Source organism: Mizuhopecten yessoensis, unplaced genomic scaffold (assembly GCF_002113885.1).
Source record: "Mizuhopecten yessoensis strain PY_sf001 unplaced genomic scaffold, ASM211388v2 scaffold5141, whole genome shotgun sequence".
Taxonomy (NCBI): Eukaryota; Metazoa; Mollusca; class Bivalvia; order Pectinida; family Pectinidae; genus Mizuhopecten; species Mizuhopecten yessoensis.
In genome coordinates, this window is record NW_018405900.1 from 288,248 (window position 1) to 306,476 (window position 18,229).

The 18,229-nt window shown below is 36.7% G+C and overlaps 1 protein-coding gene across 3 annotated transcripts; it reads right to left on the reverse strand.

Moving 5' to 3' along the window:
* Window positions 1–3,608: 3,608 nt before the first annotated feature.
* On the reverse strand, window positions 3,609–18,199 carry LOC110450235. Of its 3 annotated transcripts, XM_021497622.1 has the most exons (4): window positions 17,903–18,199; window positions 14,356–15,112; window positions 13,620–13,757; window positions 3,609–11,374 (listed from the first exon to the last, which is right to left on the reverse strand). In XM_021497622.1, exons 2-4 carry the CDS (start codon window positions 15,088–15,090, stop codon window positions 5,921–5,923), a joined length of 6,327 nt encoding a protein of 2,108 aa, XP_021353297.1. In that variant the 5' UTR covers window positions 15,091–15,112; window positions 17,903–18,199; the 3' UTR covers window positions 3,609–5,920. The 3 variants fall into 3 exon arrangements, with proteins under 3 accessions (XP_021353297.1, XP_021353300.1, XP_021353298.1); XM_021497625.1 differs by lacking the exon at window positions 17,903–18,199 and having other exon boundaries at window positions 3,609–11,377; window positions 14,356–14,621; XM_021497623.1 differs by lacking the exons at window positions 14,356–15,112; window positions 17,903–18,199 and adding an exon at window positions 13,419–13,446 and having other exon boundaries at window positions 13,620–13,730.
* Between the last annotated feature and the right edge of the window lie 30 nt (window positions 18,200–18,229).

The window sequence follows — 18,229 nt, forward strand, 5'->3', positions numbered from 1 at the left end:
GAGTAGGATATGTGTGCCCAGTGCGGAGCCGAGCGAGGACAACTTCCTCTCTACGATCTTTCCGACTGGGAATAGATGTTTTAAGTTTCGGTTGTATCTTAAAAAGTTTGTTGTTGGTCTCCAGAGACCAGCGTTTCTGCCATTCATTTTGAATGGCTGTACGAATAGTAGGTTTAAAATCTGTGTATGGTAGTTTGATATTTGTTTGTTCGAGATTCAATGCATTTTTTGCTTCCCTGTCAGCAAATTCGTTGCCTTTTATTCCGACATGGCTCGGAATCCATAGTAAAGTTATTTTAGACTTTTTTAATATACGAGATATTCGAAGAGCAAGGTTTTGTACGATTGTGTTTTTAGGATCTCGTAACTGTAAACTCTGTAGGACAGATAGAGAGTCTGAACAAATAATTGCCTTTTTAATGCGGTGTTCATCGATATGGTCGAGGGCCAAACCAATGGCGCATGCTTCAGCAGAAAAGATGGAGGCGCCGTCTGGTAGTCGGACTGAAGTGCAAGTATTGGCAGTACAGCAGGCTGCTGCCACTTTCTCACCTTCTTTGGAGCCATCGGTGTAAAGTTGTGTATGAGAAGGGTAATTCGAAATGCATTCCCGAAAGGAGGATTTGTGTTCTTCGGGCATAACACTTGATTTCCCTCGCTCATGTAATGTAAAGTTAAAATCGGGGGTTTGAATGGTCCACGGAGGAACATCAGATATGTTAAATTCAGCTATGTCCGTCAATTTTATGTTGAGTTCTTGCAGGAAATTCAAAATTCGGATACCAAATGTTGGCAGAAGTTTTTGGTTTTGCGTAAATATGTTTTGGTATTTGGGGTTGAATACTTGGTTGAAAGCAGGATTTTTAGGGTTTGATTTTAATTGAGTTGCAAATTGTAATGAAAGTTTTATTCTTCTGTCATAAAGGGATGGTTCATTTGCTTCCACGTACAGGCTTTTTACAGGTGTTGTTCGAAAAGCTCCCAGGGCAAGACGTAGCCCTTGGTTATGGATTGGATCTAGCATCTGAAGGTACGAACTGCGCGCTGACCCGTATACCATAGAACCATAATCCAGTTTTGTTCGAATAAGTGATCTGTATAGGCGCAAAAGCATTTCACGATCCGCTCCCCAATCAGTATGAGAAAGGACTCGTATAATGTTTAACGCCTTGGAACACTTATCCTTCAGATACTTTATATGTGGTATGAAAGAGAGTTTCGAATCAAAAATGAGGCCGAGAAATTTAGTCTGTTCAACAACAGGAATTCTAGTGCCATCGAGTGTTAGATTTGGGTCATTGTGTGCTTTTCGTTTTTGACAGAAATGCATGCACACAGTTTTGGATTTAGAGAATTTGAAGCCGTTTTCGTCTGCCCAATTTTGTAGTTTGTTTAAACTCTGTTGAAGTTGTCGTTCTATCGTGTGCATGTTCTTAGATCTGTAACAGATCAAGAAGTCATCCACAAATAGCGACCCTTCTGTTGATTGACCAAGACATTTGACTATATCATTTATTTTAAGTCCAAACAGTGTGACTGATAGGATTCCACCCTGTGGGACTCCCATTTCCTGTTTAGACGTTTCAGAAAAAGTTGAACCAACACGGACTTTGAAGTGTCTATCTGATAGGTAATTAGATATAAAATTGGGAAGGTTTCCACGTACGCCAAGGTCGTGAAGATCTTTCATGATGCCATACTGCCATGTAGTATCATAGGCCTTCTCAAGATCGAAGAACACAGCGACAAGGTGTTCTTTCTTGGCGAAAGCCTCTCGAATGAACGTCTCTAATCTGATGAGATGGTCATTTGTCCCTCTTCTATTTCTAAAGCCACTTTGAAGAGGGGATATTATATCGTTGGCCTCAAGAAACCAAACCAGTCTAGTGTTTATCATTCGTTCCAAAGTTTTACATACACAACTAGTCAGAGAGATAGGACGATAGTTGTTTGGGTCAGTAGCATCCTTTCCCGGTTTTGGGATAGGTATAATTGTGGAGTTCTTCCACGAATCGGGAATCTTTCCGGAAGCGTAAACTTGGTTGAATATGTAAAGAAGGCATGTTAGTGAAGAGTCCGGTAAGTGCTTTAGAAATTGATATGGAATATCATCAGGACCTGAAGCAGTGTCCTGTGATTTTCTAAGCGAATCAACAAGTTCTGGTAGGGTAAATTGTTCATTATAACTTTCTTTGTTTGATGATTTGAAATTGAGCCGTTTCTTTTCTCTCTTTTTTTTCAAAGACTGGAATTTTTGGGAGTGGTTTAGAGGGGATGAGTTTTTAGCTATGTTTTTTGCAAATGCATCAGCAATTTCAGTTATAGACGAGAAAATTTTGTTTTTATTAATGAGGTGGGAGGATGTTGCCTTTTTCTTTTTCCCACTTATTTTCCGAATCATATCCCATACTTTTTTTGAGGACGTGTTTGATGATATCTTGGATACATATTCTCTCCAGCTGTTTCTTTTGTCAATTTTAATTGATCGCCGAGCCTTTGCCCGCCAAATTTTAAATTCACTGTAGTTTGAAGCAGTTGGGCAATTGAAGTAGCGTCTTAGAGCAGCTGCCCGATTACTGCGTGTTTTAAAAGATTCTTCAGATAAAAGGAACTTCGTAGGTTTTGGAGCGGATTTTGGAATTGTCTTTTGGGCAATTGAAGTGAGTGTTTCAGTAAAAGTTTTGATAGGGTCGTCGAGGTTAGTAAAATTGTCTATGGTTAGTTTTTCAATGCACATGTGTTGGAATTGGGCCCAATCTGCTTTGTGCATATTCCATCGAGGTAGAGGATCATCAAGAGGAGTCACAATATTCTGAAGAAAAATTGGGAAGTGGTCACTCCCACAAAGATCATCATTTACCCTCCAGTCATAGTCAAGTAAAATGGATGGATGGCATAATGATAGATCAATGTGGGTACAAGAGCCTGTAGCAGGGTGTAAATAAGTAGGGGTATTGTTGTTAAAAAGGCACAAGTTGTTTTTATCTATAAATTCCTCAATACGTCTTCCTCTCGACGGATAGGAAGGGATCAGAATAGGTAACTTGAGCAAAGCTCAGGTGACCTAAAAATAGAAATGTATCCTTTGTTCAAATGCATGACCTTAACCAACTTTCAATGTCACAGGGATAAAATGTGTTGATAAAACTTTTTTGTCACCCTTTACTCATACAACACTGCATTTTCTTGGCTCAGAGATGACCATGTCAAATTAGGTCAATGTCCCTTTAGCTGTAATGAACTAGTGGTCTTTTAAAGGACAAGTTGACAACAGATGTTGCACTGTGGAATAAACTCATGTGGCCCTCCAGACCTGGTTAGGCCAAAAAATATGTATGTTTCAAGTAACCCGACCGAACCTAGTTTTTACCTTTTTAACAATTAACAATTTTATCTCACTCAAACGCACCAAATATTACCCTCAAATGGGCTTAATATGGTCTTGTATGTAATACATTCTGTAATTATAACATAAATTAAAGTAAATCTCATACGACCTACTCAATTTTTTCAGTCAAGATACCTGAAATATACATCAAATTTTGATTTGGCCTAATATCTAACAAAAAAACAGACATTTTTTCTTTGATATTTAATACATTTGTATGCTTCTTATTAAGAAAATATCATAACATTTAAACATTTTATATTACATAATATTTAAATGGAAATAAAATGTAAAGTTTGTTTGGTCATGGTTCAGTATGTCAACCTTAACTTCACAACATCAACACTGTCACAATACAACTGAGCTGGTTTGGAAGAGATACTCATTATGGCAAAACAACAAGAACAAGTGATCTCTCAAAACAGTTAAAAAGTCTCATCAGAAGTGGTACTGCTTTCAGAAAGGATTTTTTTTTATCTATATACATGCTAGTTCAGTTATGAAGTGTAACACTGTTGAACATCTACCACTTGATATTTGAGTTAAACTTAGGAGGTTTTGAATATCTGAGAGCAGGTCTCCAGCACTTTATCACTATTGACCACTGATATATAAACAATATTTACATATATAGGAAGCTTTAAAAGAAATTTTACAGGAAGTTTAATCAGTAACACATTTATTTATCTAATATAACTGCTATGATATCAAATTCTCTCTTAAGATTACTATAACAAGCTCATATTGCACTGCCTTCCTTGAAAATAGAGTCTGTATTAACAGTAGGTGTATACTTCATCACAACAAAACTTAAACATTACAATGTAAACATTAACTGTCGCAGAGTAAAACAAGACGTCCCAGTGCTAGCCAGCTTTGTCTATATAACCGTATGTTAACGTACATTTATAGGACATCAGCCTTAAACAATGGACTTCTATCTAAGAAATACATTCATGTTCTTGTAATCTTAACTATCATTAGACAAAAACTTCAGAAATATTTATTACATTTAGACTTGAATGCTGCATGTATCTGGTAGTTGCAAATGAAAAATTGTGTTGCAGCCAGTGAAATTCCACACTTAACTTGATACAGGTACATACAAGCTAATATATGTAGTCAGTAGTTTATAATCCATGTATAGATGCATTAGCCATATGGGTTTAGTTACAGTATTAATATGGACATAGATAAATTAGTACATTTTTTTGTACCAGTAAATAGAAATTCCAATATTTCTAAAATACAGGTTTCGAGATAAAATGTCACATGATTTGGCAGTCACTTGGTACATTAGGGGGGCATGTTATACTTTCAGTGTGAAGTCAAAAAAAAAGTGTGAAGGTAAAATTAACATCAAACAGTAACAAGCCAATTTCGTCGCGGTGCAAGATTGGTAGATTTGGATAGAAATGGCAGAAATTTCATATCTTTATGAAATGGATATCTATGGATTAGTATCTGCTCATCAGATACACAGCTGGTAACATGAGTTTCTGTATATTGCAGTAACAGTTGTCAGATAATCCATGTTTACTGAATTCGAAGTACACATGCCCCCCTACCACATGACATGCATATCTAAAACCCATTCAAATTTCAGAAAGAAAAAGTATCTTGAAAACAGCACATTTATATCAATGACTGTGTAAACATTTTACTATTAGGGAAAGCATACATGCAAAAAGAATATTACTTTCTCAAAACTAGTTATCCTTATCAATCGATTTCTATACTTCTGCTATAAGTAAGTATCACACATACAAACAAACGTTACTGTAAGTTTAGTGAACTTCTAATAAGACATGTTTTTTTATCACAAGTATTATGCACATGTACATGTATTTTGTTTGTTTCATTTCATAAAAGTAACTTATCTCAAAAGGTGATTTAACAATTTAAAGGGAGACAACCTTTGAAGTACACATTTTCACTTGAATGTGACATGTCTTTATTTTGTGTTGGCCCTATAGGAATGGGATTTTGAATTAGTGTCAGGAAAATATTTTGCTGCAACCTCAATGTAGAATGACACAAAATGCAGTCCTGGAAATATGATGTATGGTTTAGCAATTTTCATTCCTGTAAAAAGGGGCGTGAAATTAAACCCCACATTTATTTCACTTCTGGTAAAATTTAAGAAATTCATCCAAAGAATCCAACTTGTTAAATTATTTCAAGCAACTTAACTTTGGTAGTCATGAAAAGCAAACAAAATATCAATGATAAAAGTGATGTACATGTCACCTGTTTTGTTTTACACAAATATTTATGATTTTCACAAAACTGTGTTATATGCCTTCTTATGTCAAATATTTCTCATTCAAACCATTTTTTTGTATAATTATTTTTGTGACAGAATAATGTAGAACTGTTTCTAAACTCAAAACTATGTCATTTATAAGTTGACAGATTTTTCTTTTGCAGATCAGCATGATTTTTTCAGCTATGTGACATGCACTTCTTACTACACTAACGCAAACAGGTTTAACAGTTTAAATGCTTTATAGAAAGGATGATAATAATTAGTTAATTCATGACGGCTGCCTGTAACGGCTGCTCCTTGCTGTTCAGCAGGCCCTCCTCTTCTGAACACAGAATTGTCTCCCCTGTCTGCAGGAAAGACGACTCTGTGATCACAAATGGATCTGAGCCATGCTTTTGTTCATTGTCTAGTACAATATAAGACACATTCTGATCACAATCAAAATCTTGGACATACTGAACCATGACGTTAGGCTCTCCCCACGACCCTGAACAGACGTTTACTTCCTCTGTGGTAACTGAATCAAGATTTGTTACCATGGTCACATCTGATTCAATCGCTTCCCCTGTGACCATGACAACAGGTTTATTCACTTCCTCAGTCACCATAGCAACAGGTTCAGACACATCCCTTGTATCAATAGTTGATAAGTGAATGTCTGTTATCATAGCATTAGAATTGAGTCCATCAACACTAGAGACAGGGTGAATATCATACAGTGTGGGGGTCCCACAGGAAGAGACATTAATAACTGGTGTTAAATAACTCATAGAGGAACTTGTAATACTAGAATTATGCTGGGAATTCTGACCAACTACAATTGAACCAGACGTAGCATCTGAAAGATGCAAGGACCTTTCTTCCACCTCCTGATTACAGTGGTCAGGGAGAATTGGAGTGTTGCATAGATTTTCTCGCAGCTGTGACACACCAGCAGCCTCCTGATCATGCCATGTCCCTATGCTGCTAGTACTTTGACCACTGGAATTAATTTGTAATGACGACTTGTTTGCAATAACTATACAAGAATTGTCCTGCTTTTTTAAATCTTCTACACCACACATGACAACTTTGACTCCAGGTTTTTGAGAAGTTATTGTATTTGACACCACTGATGGTACAACAATTTTATCTACCACCACACTGCAGGAACACTTTGATAATGATGACGACATGTCCCCGGCACACGTTGCTACACATCTGCTACATGTCTTTTGTGACAAACAAGAGTCTTGATAGGACCTATCTAAATCGGAGCTGTGTTGTTCTGATTGATGAAGCAAACCACTGGAATTTCCCATGAGCTTGGTGGTGATTTCTTGTTTTGAAGGCAAGTCAATCACATTGATATCTGAAGTATAATCATTGGAGGTGGATTGGTTGTTCATGACGATGATCTGTACACTAGAATCCTCTGCTTCACCAATATATGAGGTAGACTGTACAAATGGCATATTTACAAACACAGGTGAAATTTCTGACTGGGGGTTCTCTGTTGCTACGTCAGACTCTACAGTTTCTGCTGCTGAAGTCTGTTTACCAGCAGAGTTTACAGTTTGAGGGTCTTGATTCTCATCTGAGTAAATTCCAAGAGATTTTGCGACAATTTCCAGCAGATTTGTCCTGTTCTTTATGTCTGGAATATCTCTAGATAAACCTAAAGGTAACGATGTAGTTCTACCGACAAATTGTGGAGCTGGTGAGTCTGGTGCCTGCACCGTCAGTTTACTGCCAGGAGGAGGAAAAACAACCACTTCTTGACTGTTAGGCTGTGGTACATGTAAGTTCTGTGGCAGCCTTTCCTTCAGAGATACATCCTTTTGTAGGGAAATGTCAGGTTGATTGTTATAGTGTGTGTTTTTAGGGGGTGGAGGGTATGTAACAGCTTCCTCATTGTCACAGTGTGTGTTGTTTTGGGATGGAGAATATATCACAGCTTCCTCAATGTTACAGTGTGTGTTGTTTTGGGATGGAGAGTATATCACAGCTTCCTCAATGTTACAGTATGTGTTGTTTTGGGATGGAGAGTATAGCACAGCTTCCTCAATGTTACAGTGTGTGTTATTTTGGGATGGAGAGTATATCACAGCTTCCTCAATGTTACAGTGTGCGTTGTTTTGGGATGGAGAGTATATCACAGCTTCCTTAATGCTACACTCCGTGTTGTTTGGGGTGGTGTTTGACAGTGAAACGCCTGTACTATCATTGCTGTCAGATTCTTTTCCAAGACTAGAAAAGAGGCTTTCAAATAAATTACGTCCTTCACCCTTTTGAGGAGAAGATTCCTTTGATGAACCCAATTTTGTTGAGGACTCCAATGAACGGCTTTCATTTAGAGGCGGTTGACTTTGACTAATAGTAGGATGCAAAGATTCGACTATATCCTTCGGAGAGGAACGGTCTGGAGTAACATCCTGTGGTGAAGATTCCTTTACTCCACCTTCCTTAGAGCTTGATTGCATTGGATAAGTTTCCACTTGAATTTCTTGCACATACACTGGACTTGTGTCAGAACAAATTTCTGTTTGTTTAGTAACTGTGTTGATGTCCAGATCAATCGCATGGTCATTGACCTCCAAATTTCTGTTGTTGTCAGCCCTTTCTGTTTCCAGATTTTTCGTTTCTGACGGTTTCAATTTTCTAGTGGCACACATAGTTTCAAACGTTTCACTTCCTACCATATCAGAACATAACAGGTCCTGATCAGTGGCTGGTGTGTCCGTCCGAGAAGCCAAATAATTGTTCGAAGAATGTAGCATTTTTTCTGTGAAAGAGTCTGCATCAGTTTGCACAGCCACTGTGACTTTTTGGATTTTTCTACACAAACTGTTAGACACGGTGTTAACTGTAGCACTACTAGTAGTCTTACCAATATCTATTGCTGCTGCCATGATGGCATCCATGAAGTGTCGCTCCCCCAACTTTTGTGAATCCTTGGTTTTTTCACTAGAACTGGTCTCCTTGTCAGTTACACTATGGGGAGGAAGTGGTTGGATTTTGGACCATATTGAGGTGTCGGCTGCAATACCTTCCGAATGTGGAGGGCTACACAGGTCAGCAAGAAGATCTGTGAAATGTCGAGTTGTGGAGGACTTACAAGGGGAAGATAATGCAGTAGCGTGACTTTGGACATTTTCACTTCGAAGTTCAGTCAAATGTTCTTTGGGATTTACTTCTGACTCTACTTGATCGACAGAAAGTTTGTGTGTGACAGGTTGTGCGGACTGATGTATTTCCACTTCTGTATCAATAATCATATGAACGTCAGCATCACATGGTGCTGCGTGGTTGGACATCTGCTGTTCCAGATTTTCCGCTGCAGAGACTTCAACAGAGGCAGGTAATGTAAGAGGTGTCTCACTGATTGAATTCCCCACAGGGTTATCTCCAACCAACAAGAGATTCTGAGTAGAAGGATCCTCCTCTTGTAGAAAACGTCCCATCTGAGATTCCTGTGGCTGTTCTGTGACTGTATCCAGTCTATCAGTCGATGTACATGTACACTCAATTTGTGAAGTATTTTGCATGTCAACCATCAAGCTGTCTGGAGATGTATCAGCTGTCTTCTGAAGTTCATACATTTTGGAGCTTGAGCATGACAGATGACATGTCTGAATGTCACGCATCTCAATATCAGACAACTGTTCTTGATTATGAATTGGAATAATCTCTTGATTGTTTCGAGATTCTCTAGACAGATTTCTCGAAAATAAGTCTGTTTGTTTCACCGATTTTAAATTTGGATTTTGTTTTTGTTTTTCGGGAGAAATGAAATATTTTGTGAATATTTCAGTCATTTGTTCCTGAACAGACTCTTGACTGTTACATTCAAACGATGTTTCATTGGAGTGTTTTTCTTTTTCATCCGACTCATTTTGTTCGTTGTGCGACATAAAATTTTGTGATGTCTGGGACTGTGCAGCAGTTCTGATGCTTGATGTTTTCTTCTCTTTGTTTGTTTCCAAAACTGGTAGCACATCCTTTCCTGCTGTCGGTGGCAATGGAAACATCATTGGTGTCATGGAGGTTTTCCTACAAATGGTAGAATTTGAATGTGATAAAACCTCTGAACTAGAATCTTGAAACTGTAGCTCTGAAATGACCTCAAGTATAGGAGGTTCAAGGTCGGAACAAGAAGATGGACTATGTACAGGGAAAATGTCAAGATCAGGGATCTTTTCTAATATTGGTGGAGGTGTACATGGTCCAACCACATCAATCATTTCCTGACTAGACAACTGACGATCCATCTCCGAATCTGGTGAGAAACCTTCACACACATCCATCATTCTTGTGTCACAACTGTCTTTGTTGAGATGTTCGGTAGAAATCATTCCTAGATCAAAGAAGAATTTTTCCTTGAAGGGTAATGACTTGTATGTCATGTGTACACCCAGAGATGTATTTTTGTACTCCTTGATTGGTGGTGAGTAGATAAATACTGGGGCAGACTTCCGTCTCTTCTTACCTCCCTTTTTTGCTTTAGGCAATATAAAGAGAGTGGTATCTGAGATTCGTCTTACCGGCAGAAGCTGCGGTCGTAACACATTCTTGCTCTTTTTGCTTGTGAGATTTTGTTTAGGTTTCTGCTTAAGTGACGACAGATGTTCCACAGGTGCACGTTTGGGACGAAGCACCTTCTGACACAGATTGCGTGTGTGTTTAATTTTGCATGGCACTTTGTTGTGTTTCTGAAGAAGCTTAACAGATTTGAATATGCGATCACAGATTCGACATTTTGGTTCTCTTGCTGTTTTTGGTTTCCGCGTCACACTTTTTGAAAGACATACATTACTATTCAATTCTGTTGCCTTATTTTCTAAATTTTGACTTCCTTCATTACATAATGTTCTACCCGATTCAACCAAGCCATCAACTTTGATCCCAATATTCTGTCTTTTTATCACACTCACATTCTCTTTGACTGTTACACTGTCCACATTCTGATCACATTTCTGTTCATGAGTTTCTCCAATATCTCTTGATGTCTGTATTGTGTTTGAATTACTAACACTCCCCTTTTGAGGTGCCGTCTTTTTTATTTTTTTTCTCTTTGACCTAGCTACACAGTCCAAACTTCCTCTCCCACCAATATATTTCCGCTTCTTTTTCACAATTTTTTTTGGAACAATTATTTTCTCTTCCATAGATATGCTTCTAGTTCTCATCTTTTTTGCAGTCTCGTGAACTTTGAACTTTGATGGTTTAGGCAGTTGATGTGTTGTTGAAGGTGATTGGTTTGATTTAGATGATGTAGATCTCAATCTACAAGTACATTGGCGAGTGGGTTCGTTTGTTTGGCTATCATTATCCTCTATAAGGTTCCTAAATCCAAAATCATCAACAGTAGGGTCATAACAGCACCCATTTTCACAACAGTTTGAAGGTCTTGGTTTGGCAACACTGTTATCACGAGAATCCTCCTTGTCCGAAGAGTTTGGGACACAATCAGACATAACTGAGTCATTAGCAGAACATCCTTCTCCAACAGTAGGTGATATTTTATCTGACTTTGAACTGTCAAAAATATTGTCATCATTAGGAAAAGTTAGTGGCTCTTTATCCATAGACACTCCCTGACAATGACTGGTGACCTCCCCTGATTGTTCAGCAGCTGGTTCTGAATATGGTGGTGGTGAGCTTGTCGATGGTGTTCGGCTGGATGGAGGGACAAAGCTATGATGTTTTCCAATCTCCGGTTCCTCCCTCGCTATGACCTACTCAATATGAGAAAGATAAACACTTACAATAATTATTCAATCACCAAATCAAAAAAATAAATTAGTTATATATCACACATTCCTAGCAATTATAAGAAAAGCAGATACTACAGCCGAGACTCATAAGTCTGGACTCAATGTTTTATCGTGATCATTAGAATCCAGATTACCACTTCTCACCCAAATCTTTCTAAGGTGTTTATCAGCATTCCTTATTTATGGTATTTGGCTAAATGATAATGTAAGAACAATAATAAATATTTTAAGAACAAGAAACACAAATTTGTTGAATTTCTACTGGTAATGTTGCCTCTGTGAGCACCAGAATAAATGAGTTTCTTTATGTCTGATGTGGAACTAAATGAAAAATTTAATGTCAGATTTTGGGTCCCTTTGGCCAAAAAAAAAGATTTTTCTCATCAGATTTGGTTAAAAGGCCTTCGTCAGTATAGAAGGAAAAGGAGTTTATCAAATATATAAACATAATATGTACTTGTATTTTTCTCAATCGAGCCACACTCTGGCTCCAACGAGATGCACCCTTCATTTATATACAACACTGGGTTCTCCTGGAATCCAGTTAAAAATTGGTTAAAATTCATGGGGATAAAGAGTAATTTTAAACATACCTGTATTTCCCCCAATCTGGCCCAACCCCTCTGCCCCAAAAGGAGTGTGGGCACAAACTCTGTTTATACAAAACTGAGTCCCTTTTCAAATTTACAGTTTACATCCCATCATTAATACGGAAAAAGAAGCGAGGATTTTAAAGATTTACCTCATTTCCCCAATTCGGAGACTTAATTTAGTCAAACTCCACTCAGCTCTTCTGGACTATTAACATTTTAAAAGATACGGTTTCTAGCGGAGCACAATTGATTTCCTAATTTTCCTTTTTGTATTTAAAATGAAAACTTCCAAAAAATAATAAATTCTTTTGAAAATACAGAGAAAACAAATTTTAGAGTAGTTGTTTTAAACATTGATCAAAATATGTCATCAGCATTTCACACATTTTAATAAAAACATTCTGCTCATAAACCCTGGACATTGAAGTTTGCACATTTTGATTTTCTTGAGTTTATGTACATAAAATAATAGTTTGAATATATTAAGCCATGTACAGTACATGACAACTTGGCATGAATTTATGAATCATTCAAGTCCTATGAATCAACTGCGGATGCTTGTTAAAATCTTGAGAGAAAAAATATACCAGGTAAGTGCCAAATAGAAGAAGTACTTGCAAAGTTATACTGCACGCAAATAAGAAAATATTTATTCTACAAAAAAATGATTCTGTGATTTATGATAATACTGCTATATATACAGATATTACTTAGCAACAAATTTCAGAAGTGTAAATCTTTTATAAGTTGATTTGAATGAGAAATTCTTTTTCTTTTCTAGATGTTTCTCATGTATGTATGCAATCCAACATGAATAGGATTTTCTGATAATGATTGTAGTCAGATGAATTCTGATAAAACTGTTTTAACTTATATAGAATTTCAGCAAAGATTTACGTGTTTCAGTCTAATAAGGTAAAAAAACTTTTACAAGCTCAGTATTGTATCAGCATTGACGTTTTAGTACTTAAATCATGATCACATATGTCTGTGTGATTTTTCTAACAGCTTCTGTTTCAGAAGAGAGTCTAAGTATCACAATACTACAAAATCAAAACCTATAATATAACTGTGCTACATGTACATAGATTTATTGTACTGTTAACATCACTATTTTTAATCACTGTACTAACTACTTCTAATCACTTAAATGAATATGCATGATTGTATACAACTTTGTTTTGCATGTATTGAAGTCTAAAATAAACTATTTCCTCAGATTGGTATCATATATGCATGTAGAGAAATATGGGGAAAGGAATCTTGGTTGTGTATCATGATTCAAATGATTCAAATGAGTGGGACAGATTCTGTGATATAGGAATTGGAGATTAACAGTCAACAAAAATTAATGGAAAACTTGAAAAACAAACTGTTTAAAAGAAGTTAAATGACACAAAATGGCTACCTACCAAGTTCGAATGTTGGTACTGTAACAGTCTGAAAGGAAAACCAGATCGTTAAAGGTTCAATGAGCTACCTGCACATAAAACTGAACAAAACAACAAAAATATTCAACTATATTCCCCTAGATGTGTTTTGTGAAATTGATGATGACCTATGATGACCTACTGTGACCTATTATAACCCCTAGCTCAGAGTTGGATCCTTACCTCAGATATTAGTTGGAGGTCATCTGGTTCTATGTTTGATTGCAGAACTACTTGCTGTTGTGCCACTTCAGGACACATAGCAACCTGTGGAACAATGTTCTCCAGGGTGGCAACTGTCTCCACAGTGACTGCTTCAAACTGTCAAAAAAATCAAAGTTTTTTTGCTAAATCCAACTTTCAAGAAATTAACTGACAAATTATATCATGACAGATTTCCTAATAATTAAATACAAAATATCCCTGTATGAGCTAAAAAGATTGATCTTTTGTTATATTTCCAAAATTTCTTAATCTTTTATGTTGATAGATATATTGTGGATATTTTTTTTTATTATTACTATTATTTAAGTAATGATCAATACATATAGTTTATTATGTAGATTATCACAAGTACATATATATACACGAGTCCTCTGCAGTGTTCTTCCCAATATACATGTAGTATAGACTATAGCTATAACATAATGCTACAACAGAAACGAATACTGACACTTCTTTCTCTTAGCTTGTAGCACAAGTATGTCTTAAATGATTTGTATGTTTCTTAGTATAAATATAATATTTAGGTAAAAATACTCTGAGGAAGATTGGCTAGCTAGAAGCCAAAAAATACATTTGAAAACAAGATCATTGAATAAGAAATATCCAATGAAACTTAATGATAAGAGTCACATAAAGTGAGCTATAGTGTATATATGTCTTGATCACCCCATGTGAAATGTATGTCACACTGTACCTGGCCATCTTCGTAGTGATCTGGGTTTGTGGTGATGACATACTGTGTGTCCACATTACCAAGATCGTCTGCGGCCAAAAGCTGGTATGTGGCCGCCGCCGACTGCTGCTCCTGCTGCTGTTGTTGCTGTAACACCTGGGCAGCCTTCAGTAGAGACTCAATCTGATTGGCCACCACCTCATCAGCTACATCAGACCGCATGGCCAGTGACTGCTCCATTTGCTGCAGGTTTGCCTCCAGACTGTTCAAGGCACTGGCCTTCTCAGCTTCTTCCTCATGTTGTTCCGTTTGCTCTAAATCAGGTAAAGTTATTGACACCCCAGCAACAGGGATCACCTCCTCCTTAAATTTCCTACATGGGTGCTTTACATGCTCCCGCATTTCATCGAGTGATATAAACCCACGGTCACAAATCTGACATTTCAAATCGTTCATGACAAGTTTACGGATTTTACGTTTCGATACAGAAGGTTCTGGTTCTTCAAGTGGTGCTAGATTGGACACCACCACACTTCCCTCAGTAGTGCCTGCCACCACCTGCAATATTCTACCATCTGTACTAACTATTTCTTGACGTGGATTAGAGGAAACAATCTTTTTGCAAGTTTTGCTGTGCCTCCACCTTTGAATGGGGTCAATGAACTTTGCCATGCAGTGACGACACCAGAACAGACGTTTGGACGGGTTGCTGAGGTTGTGACATGGATGACTTGAAGACTGGCCACCTGTTGCCATAGTTTGGAAAGTTAAGCTTCACCTGAAAAAAAAAAGATGTGTTGAAAGCATGAACAATCCATACCAGTGCCACTGCACATATATATATACCAGTATTCTAAAAATCATTGTAATCATGCAATAAATAGATATATAGATCCAGTCAAACTTCAGTCTTCCCCATTTAGCTCTGCTAACTCTACATCAAAGTTACTTTTTTCAAAAGATGCTAGATTAACATACTTTTCTTTAGCAATTAAGATAGAGTTGGTTTTAGCAAACACAAATATTTAAATAACAGGATGATTGAACAGTAACTAGTTTTTATAATGCAAATGAATATATCACAAAACTGTTTTATCAGGTAAACTGAAAGGCACTGCAATATAACTGACCCTGAAGGTAGGACATAACTTATTTATAATGTGATCACTAGAAAGTTTTCACCTCAGTATCTTAATTGATCATATTGATTTTGTTTGTTCGTATGGACTTTTGACGTACCTCACAGCAGTTAGTATCATTTATTGTCAGAATTAAGACAGTTAATTACAGACCATAACTTATGTCACTGATATTGATAAATTTAAGTCTATTATTTTAAATGCAACTTAAAGCTTCGTAATGAATGGTTTTAAGACATATTAAGATACATTGTAGCTGAAGATAAATTGAAATTTGTACTGTTACATAAGACAAGTTACAAAAAAAATGAAACATTACATTATCACCAGTAATCTTTATCAGCTGGATGGGACAAACTACATAGCCTTATAACCTCAATAAGATAAAGTTTAATCTGAATGGTAATATAGACCCAGAACAGAATAAATTAAAAGTGACTTTATACACACATTTTATCTGTTTTAATTTTGAGCAGCCAGAATCTCCTCTATGAAAATTTTGGCAAGTATATATATATATGCATGACTATAAACAAATGACATAGCTACCTTGTTAACAACACACTAGTCTTAACAGTGATGAACCATGTATACTGTTTATGCTGAGGAAAAAAAGATTTACACAAACAAATCTATTATAGCCAGATCCCTGCAGGTAGATTATTTGGTTTGTATCAATATATTTATATATATATATATAAGAATGAAAATAGAGCTGTCTGATATTTTCATGACATCTGCACATATGGCTTGCATATATCTGTATAAAGCCTATGCTTGGAGAGTACCAGTGGCATAACCAAACATTCAGATGACCTGACCTATGAACTCCTCTTCCTCATGGTCAGTTGCATCCTAAACATGCACACTCGTCAGAGATTGCTATATACTGTATATATGCCACCTATCTTAATCAAAACGACAGTACATATCTAATGCATAGGCCACACTATATCTTAATTAAAATGACGGTACAGATTGATCGATATAGCTTGAGCAGGGGAACCAGTTTGATTAACATATTATAATCTTCAAACAAGAGGCCCAGGGGGCCTGTATCGCTCACCTGTTTCTTTTGTTACATGAAACTGACATATAGGTAACTTAAGACCAAATTTGGTAACTAGAACATAAGACATTTTAACATCTCTTAAACAGTTCTGAAGATATTGTTGCTTGAAATTTTAATTTTAAAGCTTTTAACCCACATTGACGTTTGACTTCCGACTTGCACTTAAAGTTGACCTTTGACCTCATTACTGTAATAAAGAAAACAATTCACACAGCTGGTCTACATAACATAGCCAAGTATCATGGCTCTAGTCCAAATGGTTCTTAGAATATTGTTGTTTTTGAAGTTTTTAACATATTTGACCCCTGTGACCTTGAAAATAGGTCAAGGCCATTATAATGAGGAAACTTTATAGCATTTCATCCCAGGTACCTACTGGACAAATATCATGACCCAGTGCCTTATGGAACTTGAGAAGAAGATTGTTAAAGCCTTTAACCTGTGTTGACATTTGACCCCTGACTAGCATTTAAAGTTGACCTTGACCTCATTAATGTAATTGAGAAAAATATTTGCACTGCTTGTCTACATAACATACCAACGTATCATGTCTCTAGTCTAAATGGTTCTAATTAGGATATTGTTCTTTGAAATTTTTAACATATTTGACCCCAGTGACCTTGAAAGTAGGTCAAGGTCATTTTAATGAGGAAACTTCATAGCACTCCCTCTCAGGTACCTACTGGCCAAATGTCATGACCCTAGGTCCTCCAGTTCTTCTTCAGAAGTCATTCATTAGAAAAAGTTAACGGACGGACAACAGACACCGCAGTATGGCATAAGCTCACACTGCCCTTCAGGACAGGTGAGCTTAAAACAATAAGATATCTACTGTACATAAAGCATATCAGCTATCAATAAATAAATTCCCCTTTCCGTTTAACTGTTCAGGTAAATTCATGCGCCACTACCATAGATCATGAGATGTTATTATATGATGGGGAGGGTCATATTGAGCTTCGACAGTGTACATTTAATATATGGTGTTAATTCTTTTAGTATAATACCAGAAAAAAGCTATGCACAGTGTATCCGTTATCTAAATTTAATGTGGACAACCAAAATCATTCATGAATGACCAATTCATGAAAGATATTTGCCAACATTATACAATCTACACTCCAGTTACATATTGAATGATGAAATCGTAAAAACAACATTGTTATAATTGTTATGCACACAGTCAGAAGTACCAGTACCTCATCCATAATAACTAGTGTTGTTGCTAAGAAGTTCGTCAGTATTTCGGAATAATTCGCCATTAGAGTTACATCCCTTGTTATCAAGTACAATGCTTATGTCAAGAATATACAAGGTACTACAGTATGCGTTAGTAAAATGATCACCACATACTTACGCCTTGATCGATTGTTGATTGTTCTGCATTACATACAATAGTATAACTCTATCTTCGATTCATTTGCCGGATCTTCATTTCATCAATCCCAACCCGTTTGTCTTTCAAAGCTTCCTGTGTATGTTTAGTAGATGGCGCCACCAACATGCATATGTAATGACCCGAAACTTTACACTGACCTTCACCGATGGTAGCTTTAATGGCTTTAAAGATACATTGATATATATTTAGGAATACAAAGTATTAATTCATGGAACATAGGCCTGCCTATACATTTGATTCAATAGTTATTGAAGGCGGAAACAAGCACTTGCATTCCCTCCTAGA